The sequence below is a fragment of the Ranitomeya imitator genome, chromosome 6, assembly GCF_032444005.1.
Source record: "Ranitomeya imitator isolate aRanImi1 chromosome 6, aRanImi1.pri, whole genome shotgun sequence".
In the NCBI taxonomy this organism is placed as follows: Eukaryota; Metazoa; Chordata; class Amphibia; order Anura; family Dendrobatidae; genus Ranitomeya; species Ranitomeya imitator.
In genome coordinates this window covers 514,928,974-514,948,515 of record NC_091287.1, presented here as the reverse complement: position 1 = coordinate 514,948,515, position 19,542 = coordinate 514,928,974, and the positions used below count along the sequence as shown (strand labels likewise).

Below are 19,542 nucleotides of genomic sequence, written 5' to 3'. Positions count from 1 at the left end.
TTGTCCAATGCTGGCCTCCAAAGGCATCCATTCTGGCGCCCGTTTGCTCTTCACTCTTTGCTGGTCCTTTTAGCACCTCCTAGACTCTGATGCATCTTCTGGATTGGTGGCATATCAAAGCAGATGCTTTATGAGGATTGTCAGAGTCAGTTGGAAGGTTAGGTGAGTATGATGTTATATTGTATTTTTAACCCCTTTGTGGCTCATATGATTGCAGCAAAGATGGACACACAGATCAAATTTCCAAAAAAGTTGGGTTTGTTAGAATCTGTAAGTTTTGGGAAAGCTTAAACAAATTTGATTAGTTTAGAATCAGCTGTGTAATTTGGCTGATATGTGCCATCGCTCCACCCATCAGGGTGTCTGGGATGCAGTTACTGACAGCTTGGCTGTCCAATCTGGTACAGGGGCATGCTGAAGCTGTCAGTACTTTGATTGACAGCTAAGCCTTTCAATCAGGTACAGGGGCATGCTGAGCTATCAGTGTGTTGATTGACAGCTTGACTATCCAATCTGAGACTTAGAGGCATCGACTGTCTCCCAGTGTCCATTATATCAGGGGATTGCCATGCTGCCTAAATGAGCTGTTTGTCCCAGATCTCTGCCAGATGTACACTCAGCTAGTGAGGTTTCTGCTTCCTGTGCCTTGAGCTCTGTATGCTTGATGTTTTGTTGCCTTGGACTCCGTTCTGACATACGTCTCTTTAACATCTTCTGCTCTGATCCGTAATCCTCCTGGTATTCTGACGTCGGAACGTCACCTGACCGTGCTTTTACCTCTCCCTTCTCTTTATGATGTACATTCCTGGCTTCTGACCTTGGATTCCTTGACCATTCTTACTCACGGCTTGGCCGTGAGAAGTGACTAGCGTCACAATATGAACTATTTTACAAACTTGTAATAACTTGTAATAACTTACTTAATTGTAATTTGTAACAAATGTACCTGAGATGTAATGAGATGACTGCTGAATAGTGATATCTGCAGAACAGGACTTGTGAGCCTATAATGATGCTAAGTGGTTGAAGAGAAAGTAGCAACATTTCGGGGGAAGAGGGAGTTTGTACAGATAGCGACGTGCATAATCAAAATAAATCTTAAATAACATTTTCAACATAAAAAGGTTTACCTGATCAATAAGTAATTTATTGATGATGCATCACAATAGGTACCTTTATCCAGAACTGTCTCAAACTGGATTAAGGCACAGGTGGCATACGTTTTATTATTAAAAGATCGCTACTGAAGTTTTTAATTTGTTTATTTTACAAGATATGAAGTAGGCTCCTATTTCATATATTCATTTTTTCATTGTTCTAGAAATCGAAAAAGAAAGCTGTGGTGACCCTGGGACACCATTATATGGTATTCGAGAAGGAGATGGCTTTTCCAATGGAGATGTCTTAAGGTTTGAATGTCAGTTTGGATTTGAATTAATAGGACAAAAATCAATATCCTGCAAAGAAAACAATCAATGGTCTGCAAATATACCAATATGTATCTGTAAGTATGTTTTCATGTAGATATCCTGTATATGCAATTTTTATATTTTATTTGTTTTTTTAATTAATAATATTTCATTATTACTAAATGTTACTCAAAAGGGGAGACAAAACAGATTTTCATGGATCTAAAGCATGGTTTAGCTCACAAATGTTTTAAAATATGTACCAAAACTTATTTAAAGGTGTAAAAAAAAATGTGCCACAGTTAAAATGCGAACACTTTTGCATTTATTTAATTCCTGCAGATCCACTAAGTATTTTATTTATGTATTTTTTTTTACTAGCCATACAGTCCCAGTGAAATAGGTTTTTTTATTTAGTGCTTCTTTTTAAGGTCTTTGTCAAGGGGATACTCACAGGGTAATTATGCAGAGTAGCCTGAAGACACTTCCCCAGAGGTGTTATGATCTGGTGGCCTAGGAGCAGCATGTGACGGACTCAGGAGAAGGTGGTACCTGTACTGACCGCAGACCCTGAACTTAGCACCACAACTAGAAGTAGCCGTGGGATGTACCTAACTCTCCCTAGACACCTCGACACAGCCTAAGGACTAACCTCCCCTAAAGATAGAAATGGGAAAACTATCTTGCCTCAGAGAAAATCCCCAAAGGATAGACAGCCCCCCACAAATATTGACTGTGAGAGGAGAGGGAAATGACATACGCAGACTGAAATCAGGATTTAGCAAAGGAGGCCTTTCTAGCTAAAAAGAAAGAATAGGACAGAGAACTATGCGGTCAGTATTAAAACACTAGAAAATATCCACCACAGAAAATACAAAACTCCACATCTGACTAAAGACATGGAGGGTATATCTGCATCTCCAGAGATACAGCTTGGCTGCAAAAAATCCTAACACAGACAAAGCTGGACAAGACAATACATGAAAATGCACAGAAGTATAAGGCCCACAGCATGTGGACAGCAAAAACAAAGCCAGAACTTATCTTTGTTGAAAAGAACAGCAAACAGGAGAGACCAGTCAGGGATGTGAATCCTCCAAAAACAATGGACAACTGGCACTTACTAAAGGATCAAGCAAGACTAAATAGCCCAGTCCAAATTGCAATTTGTCCAAGTAAATGATAAATGCTGCGATCCAAAGACAGCAGCACTACCACTCATAACCACCGGAGGGAGCCGAAGAGCAGAATTCACAACACAGAGGATCTGTAAACCACACCCCTTAGTAAATACCAAAAAATTGAAGAATGAATACTCAGGAGAGCAGCAGGACGAAAAACTAGAGAAAATGTTAGTATTTATTGACTTGTACAAAGACCCTTTTTAAAAAGAATCTATCAGCAAAAGCACACTATCCTTTTAAAAAAAAAAGCTAATATTGCATCTCAAATAATGAAAAAAATGCTGTCTTACTGTATAATCAAAAGGGAGTAAGTTTAAGCAAATTTGCAAAAATTCATCAGTTTTGCTCAAATTAGACTCAACAATTCACATCAAATATATTTTCTGCCAATCAAATTTCCATTGTTGTGCATTGTGGTCTCCTCATGTCTTTGAGTAAAATAAACATAGGCAAAGCAAAGTATAAATTTAAAAAATGCTCAATTGACCCTTATCTGTCTTTCTGCCAGCCCCTCTCTGGTCATGTGGTGTTCCTTGGACTGGTGAGGTGTCTTCCTGCAGTTAATGGCTTTTTGAGTGCAGACTTGGCCACATTTCATCTTGGATTTGAGGGCATCATAACTTCTTGTCAGGAGTCAGAGAAGTCACTGCACTTGACATAAAAAGAGGCTATAATGAACCTAAGAAGACCTCCAGATTAGAGTGAGGCTACATGGTGGAGCAGTTTAAAGCCAGGAGAGGATAGTTGTTTCATTTTAACCCCTTCCTGGCCCTCTGCAATCCAGCAAAGTGACCGAAGCTCAGATATCATCTTGCTTAAGTTGCACAAAGCAAGTCCCAAAAGGTTTCAATCTGGGCAAATTCTTTTTCTAAAATTCAAGGTGTATTTCATTCAATATCTCAAACAGATTTTCTCATTTGTATAAATGTCTCCATAAAGAGACAGCTCCATTTTCAGGGTTATGCAATCCTAGCATGGCCATACCTTCTTTGAACCTATACAGTAGCATACGAGTTTGTTACTGCTATGCTAATGCTGCAAATTTTGCACTAAACTGATGTCTCCTCAGGCTGTAGTGTTGGCTTATGGGAACATAGGTTGGATGCTGCAAGTGCAGACCAGTCTCTTATGAGAACATCTGGACTTGTACATACTGAAGCTCTGGGATTTAAAAAAAAAATTGTCTTCATATTTATGACTTTTAAATAAAACATATATGCAGCTAGCGGGTATAGGACATCTTCAAAAAGAACCTTTCATCAAATTCTGCACGATGAACGGGATAAAGAATGTAATAGTGGCCACAGAGAAGTATTAAACATTTTTTTATTTTGCCTCTCTAATGTGGAGATATTAAAAATCAAAGCATTTAACACCTACTTTAACTTTAAGTATTTTTTGTTTAATTCATTGAGTCTTTTCAGACAGTTTGACCAGGATATCAGAAAAGTATCATTACAACTCACAGACTGAGAAACCTGGGCGTGTTCTTCTTCCCTTTGAGTGTTGCTGTCTGCATGTGATTGGTCAGCATCATACAGGGAGAATAAGTACAACCCCGCAGTAAAAGCTATCTTTATAACAATCACTTTAAAAAAAAAATTAACTCATTAGGTGCTATTATTTTGAATGCTGATTTCTCCGCAATGGAGAGACAAAACAATGATTAAAAAAAATGATTTTTTTTCCTCTCTTCTTCTAGTTCAACATAAATTTTTTTTGTGAAAGGTCTAGTTTTAATGGAGAAGTCATATGCCAGAGACCCAGTTATGTCAGACAGTCACCTGTTTTCCCTTTGCTTGCCAGATTAAGTTATAAAGCCACAAATAATTATTATACAATGGCGCTCTGTGATTATGAGCACATGTATTAGGCTAGGGTCACATTGCATTAGTGCAATCCGTTTAGCGCTAGCGGATTGCGCTGACGCAATGTTTTTAACGGGGCCGCGTTCGGGGGTCGTGGTAACGTCCCTGTTCTCGCAGATCCCCGATCTGCGAGAGCGGGGACCGGACCGCGGGCGCGCCTCGGACGCTGCAATCAGCATCCACGGCGCACCAGAAAAACACCGGCGCGTCGCTAGCGCGTGCCGAACATGGCACGCGCTAGTGCTGCGCGTTCCCATTGCCGTGAATGGGCGCGCTAATGGACGCGTTGCACGGCGTTAATTTCGCCATGCAACGCTGTCCGTTAGCGCGTTCCCATTAACGCAATGGGAACCTAGCCTTAAACTATTGCTACTCATTGAAATAATCACAGGTAATTAGTTAACTTTTTTGATCAAAAAATAAATAAGCCTTTCACCACCAACAAGGTGAATCCATTAGATAGACCCTAACTTTGTTGCCTCACCTCTTAGTGTGCCTAACAAGGCTTCAAATAAACTCTGGAAGATATAGAATTCAGCTTAGCTCTAATTAAAACGTGCATAATAATGCACAATAAGGAATATATTTATAAGCCAGCACTCCCATAGCTTTAAATTAATGTGCAGCTGCACGTACAATATGCCTTTGCCAAAATACAGACACACAACCTCCAAGGCATGCAGCTATTCTGGAAGATTTCATCAGTTTGACGCCGGGTCGTTTCTTCATTAGACGGAGCCCCAGAGTCCAATGTCATGTTTAGGAGGCGTGAGAGAAGTGTGAAGGGATGTTGAAAAAGCATAGAGGGGCATTGCCTGAGAAAAGAAGAATATGTCGGTTAAAAAGCCAACACTTAAAGTTGGCATGAAGCCATAAATTTGAAATGGATGGATAACAGAAAGATAGATAGTAGATACGAGCAGAAAATGTGATATTCATTTTCACCAGCTTTGCTGAATTTTCCCCAAAATTTGTTTTGCGGAAATCAAATTTACTTGAATCTTAGAAAGAGAGAAGTTTTAACCCCTTAATGACAGCCAAGACGTCTGAGACGACGACTGACCTGAGATGTAAGAGAATAGCCTCCCCATACAGGTGACAATCCAGCAGTTGTTCGCTGTACACTATTGCTGACAACTTGCTGCATCAGCTACGATCAGTGTTTGCACCGTCCAAATCTGTTTAACCCCTTAGATGCTGCTGTCAATAGTGACTACATCATTATAAATGGTTAACAGAGTGTGGGGGCTTCCTCTTTATCCCAATTGGCACCCTGAGATCATGATTGTGTGGTCCTGATGTTTGCCATGGCAATTCATGACCAAATAGTGGCTTTAGAGTCTGATTGCTGTAGTAATCTGTTCAGAAGTTAGAGGCATTTAGGTGGTAAAAATACACATTTTTATTTCTGTCATGCCACTTTGCATTAATTCCTGAAAAGCACCTGGAGGGTTAATAAACTACCTGACAGCAGTTTTGAATATGTCAGGGGGTGCTGTTTTTAAAATGGTTTAACTTTTGAGGGTTTCCCAATATATGGGACCCCTAAAGTCACTTTAAACATGGATAAGTCCCTAAAAATATATATTTTGTAAATTTCTTTGAAAAAATCTAAAATGACTGCAACATTTTTAAACCTCCTAAAATGCTAAGAAAAGAAAATAACATTTTACAAATGGTGCTGATGTAAAGCAGACATGAGGAAAATGTTATTTATTAATGTTTTGCTATGGTATGACTATCTGGATTAAAGGGATAATCATTCAAAGTTTGAAAATTCCTAAATTTTTTAACATTTTTTCTCAAATTTCTGATATTTTTTTATAAATAAACACAAAACATATCGACCTAAATTTATTATTATCATAAAGTATAATGTATCACGAAAAGCAGTCTCAAAATCCCTGGGATTTGTTGAAGCGTTTCAGAGTTATTACATAAAGTGACACTGGTTAGATTTCAAAAATTTGGCTCCGATATAATATGCTTAATCCACTTAGCAAGTGGAGATGGAAAATGGCTTCTCCAAATGTGCAAAGTTTCAAATGACAAACTGCCAGTCCTGTGCCCAACTATGCACCACTGGAAATGCCGATCTTTGACTGCCCCCAATGTAAAAGTATTACTGTTAGATGTCACAGGCGCAGCGTATCATGGGGAATCCAGCGTGGCTGCACAAAATGACAGTAGCGCACTCAGTTATCCTTTAGCACTGTAGAAAATGGAATCCAGCAAATTTTTCTTTATTTTGTGAAATGTAAATCAAGTATTAAAAAGTTCAAAATTGCATGGAACTGCGAATTTCAGGAAATTTTACTTAAACTCAATCCTCCACTTATCGATGTGCTCATCCCTATTAGATAGTTAACTAGATATTCAAAAGAGAAAAAGGATAGTCCAGTGTTCAATGGTTTATTGACCCATCATGCCAGCGCAATGTTTCATTCCAAGTGAGTAACTTTTTCAAGCCAAATTATTAGTTAGCTATATAGACAGATGATTGATAGATGGTACGTAAGCACATAGGTTATATTAGATGCCATATACACAAGGTACTTTGAGTCAAAATTGACCAGTTCGCGTGTGGCTCATCAACTGCGACAAGGCGTACCTTTCTTTAATAAGATCCTAGATTTTTTTTTTACCCAGATATACCACCCAAGGACTAAAAGCCTATAGATTTAAAGAGTAAGGCTCAGCTTGAATTACAAATAGCCTAATGGGAAGAGTGCTCAGCCAAATATGGAGGCAATCACAACCTGCGAATGTATATTGCAAAGAAAAGAAATGTAGTCAGAAAGACAGATAGTTAGATGGATAGATATAAACCAATAGAAGGCAGCACTCCAAGCAAGACAAAAATAAATTGAAAAAAATGGACTACATGGAGCCCAAATGGCAACGTTTCATTCATGGAACCTTCCTCAGGGTACTATGAATTGAAACTTTGCCATTTGGGCTCAATAAAGTCAACTTTTTTCAATTTATTTTCATCTTGCTTGGATTGCTGTCTTTTATTGTTTTTTTTTGCTATGAAACAAACTGGATATTTGTCTGGCGGCTTGACACCCACCTGTAAGTAATTTAATTGGGGCTGTTCCAAAATCTCTTTTTCTATAGATAGATAGACTGATATTGTTTTTCTGTGTTTTCATCACTTTAATTGTAATGCCAGATGTGCAAATATATGGATACTACACTTTTGCCAACTAAAGAACTTATGTTGAACGGTACCTTTCTGTTACAACCTTCAAATTAAAATAAGTTTGTTGTCCCCGTAGTACATAAAGCTAATCCTAATATCTTACACTGAGAAATTTTACACCATCTGTTGTTTAGACTTGAGTAAAGACTTCCAGCAAGTTAATGAAGATTTCTATAATTAAGCTAAAGTTTTTCACTTCCAAGTCGTATTTTTTTTTCTTAATTTGAACAAACCCATAATCCTGTTTTCTGTTGCATTAAGAAAGATTTTATATTGGACTTATATGTAACCCATGTGATTTTCAATGAAGAGATTTTAGATAGACAAAAAACAATTACTTCTGACAATTATAATGCTCATTTGGCCAACGCCCAGGGACTATAACCGCACGTAGGCAATCAAAAGTAGCAAACTGCATGTTATGTAAATGTGTATGAATACAGTGGAGAGCTTCCTAAAACCTGTCCTATCACTAATTTATTGTATTTCATTTTTATAGTTCCATGCCTGTCAAATTTTACTGCACCAATGGGAACAGTCCTCTCTCCTGACTACCCAGAAGGTTACGGAAACAATTTAAACTGCATCTGGACCATTATTTCGGATCCAGGAAGCCGGATACATTTGTCGTTTAATGATTTTGACTTGGAATCACAGTTTGATTTTTTGGCAATTAAAGATGGTGACTCTTTAGACTCTCCAATATTAGGAACATTCACCGGTGCTGAAGTCCCATCTCATCTTACTAGTAACAATCACATACTACGGTTGGAATTCCAAGCAGATCATTCTATGTCTGGACGTGGATTTAATATTACGTATAGCAGTAAGTAAGATAATATTTTGTTGCATGTGATTTTTGTAACAGATAAAGCATGAGAGTAACATGATTGCAGTCATTTTTCTATGTTACTGTTAAAAGAAAACTTCCAAATTATAATTTCGGCATATTTGCTCATTCATAATGACTAAGGGCGTCTCTTTACCTTTCTTTTTTGTTTTACATTTAGAAAAATGAGCAATGACAGATGACCATTAGTGATGAGCGAGTATACTCGTTGCTCGGGCTTCACAGAGCACGCTCGGGTGGTCTCAGAGTATTTTGGCGTGCTCGGCAATTTAGTTTTCGTCGCTGCAGCTACATGATTTACAACTGCTAGACAGCCTGAATACATGTGAGGGATGCCTGTTTGTTAGGAAAAAGTTTCCACAAGTATTCAAAAAATCTATTTTTCAAAATGCTCTCAGTATTCATTTAATGATGTACATGTCTATATGTGGTCACCCAAAATGTGTGACTTGAATAACAATCTTGGGTTTTACTAACATGTCAAACTAGTGGATTGAAGTTTTACAGTGAAAAAGTAGAGTCCTTACAGAATGGTGAGGCTATAAATAAGGAGGCCTTATGGTTGATCTAGGACATAGAATGTAAATAACTTTGGACATGTGCATACAACCAGTGGCTTCTAAATAGGTGATGGAAAGATTTGTGTCATATAGGCTTAAAATGTATATGCCCGATATAATCCACAGGGTTGACAACTTGACTTTTTATCAATATATTACGGGCAGACAATATTTTTTATGTACACATTGGAAAACCATAGTAAATCATAATGGTTACAACTAGTGTTGAGCATTCCGATACCGCAAGTATCGGGTATCGGCCGATACTTGCGGTATCGGAATTCCGATACCGAGATCCGATACTTTTGTGGTATCGGGTATCGGTATCGGATCCATAGGGATGTGTAAAATAAAGAATTAAAATAAAAAATATTGATATATTTACCTCTCCGGCGGCTCCTGGACATCACGCTGGTAACCGGCAGGCTTCTTTGTTTAAAATGAGCGCCTTTAGGACCTGCGAATGATGTCGTGGCTTCTGATTGGTCGCGTGCCGCTCATGTGACCGCCACGCGACCAATCAGAAGCCGCGACGTCATTCTCATTCACTAAACTCCTAATTCTAGGAATTAAGGACCTGCGAATGACGTCGCGGCTTCTGATTGGTCGCGTGGCGGTCACATGAGCGGCACGCGACCAATCAGAAGCCGCGACGTCATTCGCAGGTCCTAAAGGCGCTCATTTTAAACAAAGAAGCCTGCCGGTTACCAGCGTGATGTCCAGGGGCCGCCGGAGAGGTGAATATATCAATATTTTTTATTTTAATTCTTTATTTTACACATCCCTATGGATCCCAGGGCTTGAAGGAGAGTTTCCTCTCCTTCAGACCCTGGGAACCATCAGGATACCTTCCGATACTTGGTGTCCCATTGACTTGTATTGGTATCGGATATCGGTATCGGCGATATCCGATATTTTTCGGGTATCGGCCGATACTATCCGATACCGATACTTTCAAGTATCGGACGGTATCGCTCAACACTAGTTACAACTGATCCATGTCTACAGCCCATAATTATGAAATGAAGACATCAGCTGCATTCACTGTAAACTGTAAAATGCTGACAATTAGTCAACATTGTAATGTGCATAATTTTCTTTAGCTTAAAAAGAATCACTGACGTCTTACATCTTTTTTACGGATTTGGGCAAAAAAGCGCCCTATTTTTATGGACTGTTCAGGAACTTCTAGAAGGTTTGCAACTTTGATAATCCAGTGCTCAAGAGCCATAAGAAACTGATTCTTTATTTAGTTATCCATAATAGCACTTTATAAGGTATAAACACAGACAAAAAACAACATGTTTCAGGTTTTAGACCACCCTTAATCATGGTACACCCTTTAATCACAAACTTAAGTCTTCTTTGTTTACTTATCCACAACATCATAGAGAAAGTATAACAGACAAACCAAGGCATTTCAGGTGGTCAGACCACCCTTACTCAAGATATCATGGATAAGGGTGGTCTAACCACCTGAATCACATGGGTTTTGTCTGTTCTTATGCTTTCTCTATCATGTGCTATTATGGACCAATAAATAAAGAAGACTCAAATGCTGGATTAAATCTACCATATATTTTATACTTGGAAAAGTGGTCCTGCTACATTTTTCATGCATCGGGAACACCACCTAATGGTACAATATGATTAATTCCCTGGATTGGTGAGCTAATCACTTTTTCTATTTATTTTCATAGACTTTAAATGGCCTGCATGACATTACTGTAAAATGTTTTTTCACTCATGTCTGTTGACCGTGTCTCCTATCTATTCACTATGCACAAAAGTCTTATGCACATAAAATCCTGTAGTGCTAAAGATCTTTTGTCAAGACTTTTATGTTCTTTATTGGATTTTTTTTTCTCCTGGGTACCATCTGAACAATAGTTCCCCAGAATAAATTGTCTTTTGCTTTAATCATGAGTTGAAGTGGTCACTGTTTTGGTGGTGATTATCTGATTTATCATTGGGTGTGACTATAATGGTAATATTTTATTTTTTAAAAGCCTTTGACTCAATCTGAAGCCATGGCAACTTGATGGATGAACGATCTGTAGGAAGATCGATCTTGTATAAACCTATATAGGTCCACCAGGGTTTTCTCCACTGTTATCTTGATAGTATCAAGCCATTAGGTTGCTGGTCTCTCTCTTTGAGCTGTTCCTTCTGTTCTTTTGACTACAGTGTCCTTTTCCTGATATTAGTGTAGGGACTACTTAAATACATATAGGTAATTATCGCAAGTACGTATTATTTAGATGGTTTACCACTAATGTTGAGCATTCCGATACCGCAAGTATCGGGTATCGGCCGATACTTGCGGTATCGGAATTCCGATACCGAGATCCGATACTTTTGTGGTATCGGGTATCGGTATCGGATCAATAGGGATGTGTAAAATAAAGAATTAAAATAAAAAATATTGATATGCTCACCTCTCCGGCAGCTCCTGGACATCATGCTGGTAACCGGCCGGCTTCTTTGTTTAAAATGAGCGCCTTCAGGACCTGCGAATGACGTCGCGGCTTCTGATTGGTCGCGTGCCGCCCATGTGACCGGCACGCGACTAATCAGAAGCCGCGACGTCATTCTCATTCACAAAACTCCTAATTCTAGGAATTAAGGACCTGCGAATGACGTCGCGGCTTCTGATTGGTCGCGTGCCGGTCACATGGGCGGCACGTGACCAATCAGAAGCCGCGACGTCATTCGCAGGTCCTGAAGGCGCTCATTTTAAACAAAGAAGCCGGCCGGTTACCAGCGTGATGTCCAGGGGCCGCTGGAGAGGTGAGCATATCAATATTTTTTATTTTAATTCTTTATTTTACACATCCCTATGGATCCCAGGGCCTGAAGGACAGTTTCCTCTCCTTCAGACCCTGGGAACCATGAGAATACCTTCCGATACTTGATGTCCCATTGACTTGTATTGGTATCGGATATCGGTATCGGCGATATCCGATATTTTTCGGGTATCGGCCGATACTATCCGATACTGATACTTTCAAGTATCGGACGGTATCGCTCAACACTATTTACCACTATTATATCACATTTTATTGAATAGGTAGTTAGCCAATGTCTTATAGTGTTATCACGTATAACACTTTCTTTGTTGATGTTGGCAACAGTACTTTATTAATGTATTGTTCTTTTGTTTTAGGCCACTATTGTAATATCTCCTTACTAGCATCCATCTTACATGTATGATGTGCGTTGCTTGCAGGAGCTGAGCCGCACCATAATTGACATATTTTAGCTGTCTTACACAGTCAACATCTGCCTCTAGTAGAAAAAATCGGAGCTTCAAGGAGATCTTTTACCCTATTCAATGTTGTGTCATATCTCTGACAGCAGCATTTAAGAAGTGAGATCCATTCAATGCACCTAACATCCTCTTTGTGATGAAATTTCAGTGTGCCAATGGGTTGACATAACATTTGGGGACCTGATGAAGACCCCAGCACCTACCATGATGGTAATCCAATGATGCCTAAGCTGTGGCTTCCATAGGACAGTGTAATTTGTATCTATATGCTGCTATCCAGTTCTTCCATTGTGTTGCGGTAAATAGAATAAGCTTAGTCACATTGTTAGTCACATTGTAAGATTCTCTGTACTTTTGTAGAACATCAGTGTTTGCAGGGAAAATCAGTTTTAATTTTTTTCTGACAATGCCTTCAAATTATATCTGAAAAATGGTGAGGGAGTCTTAGGAACTTACATTATCTATTGCTATTACAGAGGTGGGGCGAACTCCTGATGCTGCCATTTGCCTTTCAAGAAGAAGGAGGGTGAAGTGGTTAACCCCTTCCCGACCTTTGATGCAGCATATGCATCATGAAATCCTGTGCCAATCCGACCTGTGACGCAACATATGCGTCATGGTCGGATCGCGCTCCTTCAGGTCGGGTGAAAGGGTTAACTGTAATTTCACGCGACCTGCATGGACGGGGGAGTGGTACTTGAGCCCTGGGGGGTGGCTTTGCCCCCCCGTGTCTGCGATTGCTCTGATTGGCTGTTGAAAGTGATGTTTCACTTTCAATCAGAGCAACAGTAATAGTTCACCAATGAAAATTGGTGAAATATTACAATCCAGCCATGGCTGATGCTGCAATAGCATCAGCCATGGCTGGAGACTGCGATCTGCCCCCGCCACCACCACTGATCTCCTCCCTTCTGTCTTCCATCCTCCTGTCCGCTCCCCTCCATCCTCCTTTCTGCTCCCCCATCCTCCTGTCCACTCCCCCCATGCTCCGATCCACCCCCCGTGCTCTGATCCCACCACCTCATACTTACCGAGCCTCCCGGTGTTCTTCCATCTTTTCCATGGGCGCCGCCATCTTCCAAAATGGCGTGCGCATGCGCAGTGCGCCCGCCGAATCTGCCTATCGGCAGATTCATTCCAGGTAGATTTTGATCACTGTGATAAAACCTATCACATTGATCAAAATAAAAAAAAATAGTAAATGAGCCCCCCTTTTATCACCCCCCCATAGGTAAGGACAATAATAAAATAAAGAAAATATATATTTTTTTTCCACTAGGGTTAGGGTGAGGTTAGAATTAGCCTATGTGCACATGGTGCGGATTTGGCTGCGGATCCGCAGCGGATTGGCCGCTGCAGATTCATAGCAGTTTTCCATCAGGTTTACAGTACCATGTAAACCTATGGAAAACCAAATCCGATGTACCCATGGTGAGGAAAATACCGCGCGGAAATGCTGTGTTGTATTTTCCGCAGCATGTCAATTCTTTGTGCGATTCCGCAGCATTTTGCACCTGTTCTTCAATAGGAATCCGCAGGTGAAAACTGCACAAAAAATACTGGAAATCCGTGGTAAATCCGCAGGTAAAATGCAGTGCCTTTTACCTGCGGATTAAAGTGGTCACCACACATCTAGATTAGTTCCATCAGAGGTCTATTTTCCAAAATGGGGTCACATGTGGGGGAGCTCCAATGTTTAGGCACACAGGGGCTCTCCAAACGCGGCATGGTGTCCGCTAACGATTGGAGCTAATTTTTCATTCAAAAAGTCAAATGGAGCTCCTTCCCTTCTGAGCCCTGCCGTGTATCCAAACAGTGGTTTACCCTCACATGTGAGGTATAAGTGTACTCAGGAGAAATTTCACAATACATTTTATGATCCATTTTATCCTGTTGCCCCTGTGGAAATGAACAAATTGAGGCTAAAAGTAATTTTTTGTGAAAAAAAGTACTTTTTCATTATTAAGGATCAATTTGTGAAGCACCTGTTGGTTCATAGTGCTTACTATGCATCTAGATAAGTTCCTTGGGGGTTTTGTTTCCAAAATGGGGTCACATGTGGGAGAGCTATAATGTTTAGGCACACAGGGGCTCTCCAAACGCAACATGGTGTCCGTTAAAATTTGGAGCCAATTTTTCATTGAAAAAGTCAAATGGTGCTCCTTCCCTTCCGAGCCCTGTTGTGCGCCCAAACAGTGGTTCCCCCCACATGTGAGGTATCGGTGTACTCAGGACAAATTGTACAATAACATTTGGTGTCCAGTTTCTCTTTTTACCCTTGGGAAAATAAAAAAATTGTTGCTAAAAGATCATTTTTTGTGACTAAAAAGTTAAATGTTCATTTTTTCCTTCCATGTTGCTTCTGCTGCTGTGAAGCACCTGAAGGGTTAATAAACTTCTTGAATGTGGTTTTGAGTACCTTTAGGGGTGCAGTTTTTAGAATGGTGTCACTTTTGGGTATTTTCAGCCATATAGACCCCTCAAACTGACTTCAAATGTGAGGTGGTCCCTAAAAAAAATGGTTTTGTAAATTTCATTGTAAAAATGAGAAATCACTTGTCAAATTTTAACCCTTATAACTTCCTAGCAAAAAAAAATGTTGTTTAAAAAATTGTGCTGATTTAAAGTAGACATGTGGGTAATGTTATTTATTATCGATTTTGTGTCACATAACTCTCTCATTTAACAGAATAAAAATTCAAAATTTGAAAATTGGGAAATTTTCAAACTTTTAGCCAAATTTCCATTTTTTTCACAAATAAACGCAAAATTTATCGACCTAAATTTACCATTAACATGAAGCCCAATATGTCACGAAAAAACATTCTCAGAACCGCTAGGATCCGTTGAAGCGTTCCTGAGTTATTACCTCATAAAGGGACACTGGTTAGAATTGCAAAAAACGGCTAGGTCAGTAAGGTCAAAATAGGCTGGGTCATGAAGGGGTTAAGGCTTTATATAATTTTCACAAGGGTGAATCTTTAGAACGACAATCCTAGTATTTCTCTACATCAATTTTGTACCCAGGTAAAATAAAAATACCTTTAAGGGAGTCAGTGGTTTGAAGTTTTGATTAAACTGATGCTAGAATTTATTCTTTAAGGAGTATGTCTGTTCTTATCGCTATAACTAAACATGTAATTGCTTCTGCCAAGGCCAGAATCATGCAATTAATACCAATATAAATTTAGTGTCTTTTCAAAGTGACACCAGTGGATTATGCTGTCACTAATAAGTTCTCAAAGTGTAATTGTGTAGCATTAACATTAGATTGACTGTGACATATGTCACGCCAGCTTGGTACATAAAACTGATGTTTTGCCAGTAGGGGTTTTCTCGTACAATGCTTAATATTCTTATTCAGCTGCAGTTCACTTGCCATGCATGACTTACAGTGATGTCCTATCCTTTCATGCTGATAAAATACAGGTAAAAAATTAGATATATGGTATGTGCACATAATGATCCCTGGTATAGAAGAGAATAAAAATAGCCAAAAATCCTATCAATGTAGTGTTTAAATAATTGTTAATCTTTTTGACCAAGAAAAAAGTATGACAATAATTATACTAACAATAATAATAATAATCCTCAAATATTATTTCAAAACACTCTATTTCGGTGATTCTTTTGTATCTCCGTTCATACTGCACCCACAGTATGCTGCACACATCCATGATGTTATCACAAAACACACTTTACACATTAATTTTCATAAACCTGCAGTAAGGAAAAATGACCTGCAGGTGACACCACACTACCCCAGAGCATACTACCGCAAAGCTGAAACAAATCCTAACATTTGCCTTGGGGGCTTTCCAGCATGCCGAACTCCTTTCCCAGCTGATTTCAGGCAGGTACGTATAAAATATTTGCTGCATATGTGGAAGTAGAATAAAAGTAAAACTTTACCTGTTTAAGACTTCAGCTTTAAAACTGAAGATATAAATGAATGCAGCCTAAAAGGGACCGGACAGGTTCTGAATAGTGATGAGCGAATATACTCGTTACTCGAGATTTCCCGAGCACGATTGGGTGTCCTCCGAGTATTTTTTTAGTGCTCGGAGATTTAGTTTTCCTCACCTCAGCTGAATGATTTACAGCTATTAGCCTGATTGATTACGTGTGGGAATTCCCTAGCAACCAGGCAACCCCCACATGTACTTAGCCTGGCTAATAGCTGTAAATCATTCAGCTGAGGGGATGAAAACTAAATCTCCGAGCACTAAAAAATACTCGGTGGACACCCGAGCGTGCTCGTGAAATCTCTAGTAATGAGTATATTCGCTCATCACTAGTTCTGAACCATCAGATTTTCCGTATTAATGGACAGTCATTGAAAAGTCTACCTTCTAAGGTTGCAGCTTATTGGTGACCTGGAGTAACCCCTGGTTTCAAGTAAAAACTGCAGCGTTGACATAACTCAGTGTTAGGTGTCAAGTTCCCGCCTCTGCACAGGGGGAATCTTGAACCATCTCCACTGCAGTCTCCCATTCTTCTTCAGCTGCACTGGAGTCTGCTCAGTGGAGACATTGGTCCCAGTGTCTAGCTCAGGCTGATACTGGACGACTGGTTACTACTGCGCTTCCAGGCTTCATCCTTGTAGCCAGCAATGTTCAGCATCGAACAGGTCTTTCTGGAACTAAGGCCTGCTTTTCACATACTGAGCATGTCCACAGGACGACCTCACATTGGAGGTCAGGGGTCACATGCTCAGGTCCTGTTGCGGCTCCTACTAGTCCATCTGGAAGGTCTTGTAGCACTGCTGCTATAAAAGGTTCGCATGGCCGCTCAGCCATGCATTAGTGTATACTTGAAAACATGTGTGTGTTGATGCGTGAAAATCGCTCATTAATCATCCCCTCCCTTGTGTATAACTGCTCACGTAATGTGGATGTTTGCTAACTAGCACCCGACAGAGACATCAGTACTAAACACACGATACAGCGTCTATTGCTGTGACCGCCAGTGCGGCGCCGTGCGCTATTAGAGAGCTTCCCTGACCCAAGTCTGGGTGGTTAGTGGCGTCCGCCAGTGCGGCACTGCTCACATTCTTGTGCATAAAATTACTATTTTAGTTATACTCTGACAACCAGTAGTACTGTTGAGCACAAGTGGTCTAGACGAACTCTAATCCCGAGTCTTGGGATTGAGTTCTGTGACTCCTTGCTTGTGCTCTTTGTGCGGTACTGCGGCCCTGTGAAGCAACAGGGTTCCCTTCTTTCATACAGGGTGAAACTAACCCGTGTGTGTATCCTCATTGTACCGCCATATAGTCCATCATTACTTAGCAGCAGGTTCCATCTCTACACGGTGGACCCCGGGCTGCGAACACACCTTATACCATTTCTCTAGTTATTTGATGTGTTCCGCTAGCCCTAACCCTCAGACTGTGCATTGTTTCCCAAACGGAGATATTGGTGGAAACAAACTTGCAAAAATGGAAAAAAAAATGCAACTGTATGGAAAAAAAGGTAAAACAATCTGCAGATATTACATTTTTTTTAAAAGGGATATTCCCAATTATACAATGGTGTAAATATGCTCAGTTATGGGGTCAAGTCTCCTTCATCATTTTTACTGTCAAAGTGGCCCTACTGTACAGGGAGCTGCTCTGGTTCACATACATTGGGCTGTGTTGCACTTCCCTACACTGCAGATAGATGGCAGTGCTACTGTGGAGGGGAAAAAATGCTGCTGCCCCTGTTCTTTTGCAAGGTCCCTGACAATTAGACCCCTTCGGATCAGTATGTAAAACACCGTTATGTTTATTTTTGGGGGACCTCCTTTAGGCTGGAGTCAAATACAACATATAAAAAATCGGTCAGTTTTACATGGACGAAAATCGCAGAAATGTTCCCTGAACAGTGATCCATATGTCATCCGTGTGCAGTGCGAGGATGCGATTTTCTCGCATGTAAGCATCCGTGTGACATCCGTATGGCATCCATATGGTGAGATTTTCTCGCCGACTTGCAAAATGGACATTCATGTGCTCAAATATTCTTGAAAACATATATATATATCTAATATATAAAGCTGAATGTGTGTGTGTATGCCCGGGATTGGCATCTGCACCGTCTCAGCTACAGCCACAAAATTTTGCACAGTCACACGTCTGGACCCCAAGAGCGTCATAGGCTATGTTGTGAGGCGAAATTTTAATCCCGCACCTTCCAATTCACGAAACAATTTTGCCCCTATCTAAATAATGGGGAAAATGTGAAAGGAAAAGTGTTGGAGGCAAATTGACAGCTGCCAGATATGAACAAAGGGGACTTAAAGAACAAGAGCGATGGCGCCAAAGAGTATATACCTACAGTTGCTAAGGTTGGGCACCGACATGGGATACTCACCACACACGGGGATATGAACACACACACAAAATGCGCCACACACTACCACGTGCTTGAACACATATCACCCTCAGCACACATTTCACCACACATACACCAACCTCGCCACATAAAAGTCGAAACAAAAAAGTCGCCACTCAAAACTCGCCACGCGCAAAATTCATCACATGCAAAACAAGGCTCACGCAATACTCGCCACATGTGCAAAACTCACCTCATGGAAAACTCGCCACACGCAAAACTTGCACACGCAGAAAAATTGCCACATGCACAAAAGTTGCAACACATGCAAAAGTTGCCTCACACAAAACTTGCACATACTCAAAACGCACCACACATAAAACTCGACGTGCAAAACACACTAACCTGTCACATGCAACTCGACAAACAAAAAGTTGCTACACGCATGTCACCACACAAAACTCATCTTGCAAAAGTCGCTACATGCATGTCATCACACGCCACTCAACACAAACAAATTGACACATGAAACTCACCCTAAAACACACACAAGTCTGGTATTATCCTTCAAAAATAAAAATCTGATTAATAAGCGGACAAACTACAAGAGCAACAAATGTACGATATAGGAAATACGACAGCTGACAGTCACATGACCTGTCTATTATGTGTATGTGTGAGCTAATATATACTGCCAAGGGGGAGGGCTTCCTGTTGGCTGGGATTTATCAGTCTGCCAATAGCAACCAATCACAGCTCAGCTTCTACTTTGCTACAGTTAATTAATCTGAGCTCTGATTGGTTAATATAGGCAGGACATTCTCAGTATAACAAAGCTTGTGTGAGGTATTAGCATTTTGTTAGGGTGTGTTGGTGGA

At 40.2% G+C, this 19,542-nt stretch overlaps 1 protein-coding gene across 1 annotated transcript in view; it reads left to right on the top strand.

Moving 5' to 3' along the window:
- Positions 1 to 19,542, top strand: part of CSMD3 (CUB and Sushi multiple domains 3) — a 2,093,798-nt gene that overhangs the window by 1,211,050 nt on the left and 863,206 nt on the right. The window contains exons 14-15 of the mRNA XM_069731799.1: positions 1,322 to 1,504; positions 8,166 to 8,492. Of these exons, the coding sequence (XP_069587900.1) occupies positions 1,322 to 1,504; positions 8,166 to 8,492 (510 nt within the window). The remainder of the gene's footprint in view (positions 1 to 1,321; positions 1,505 to 8,165; positions 8,493 to 19,542) is intronic.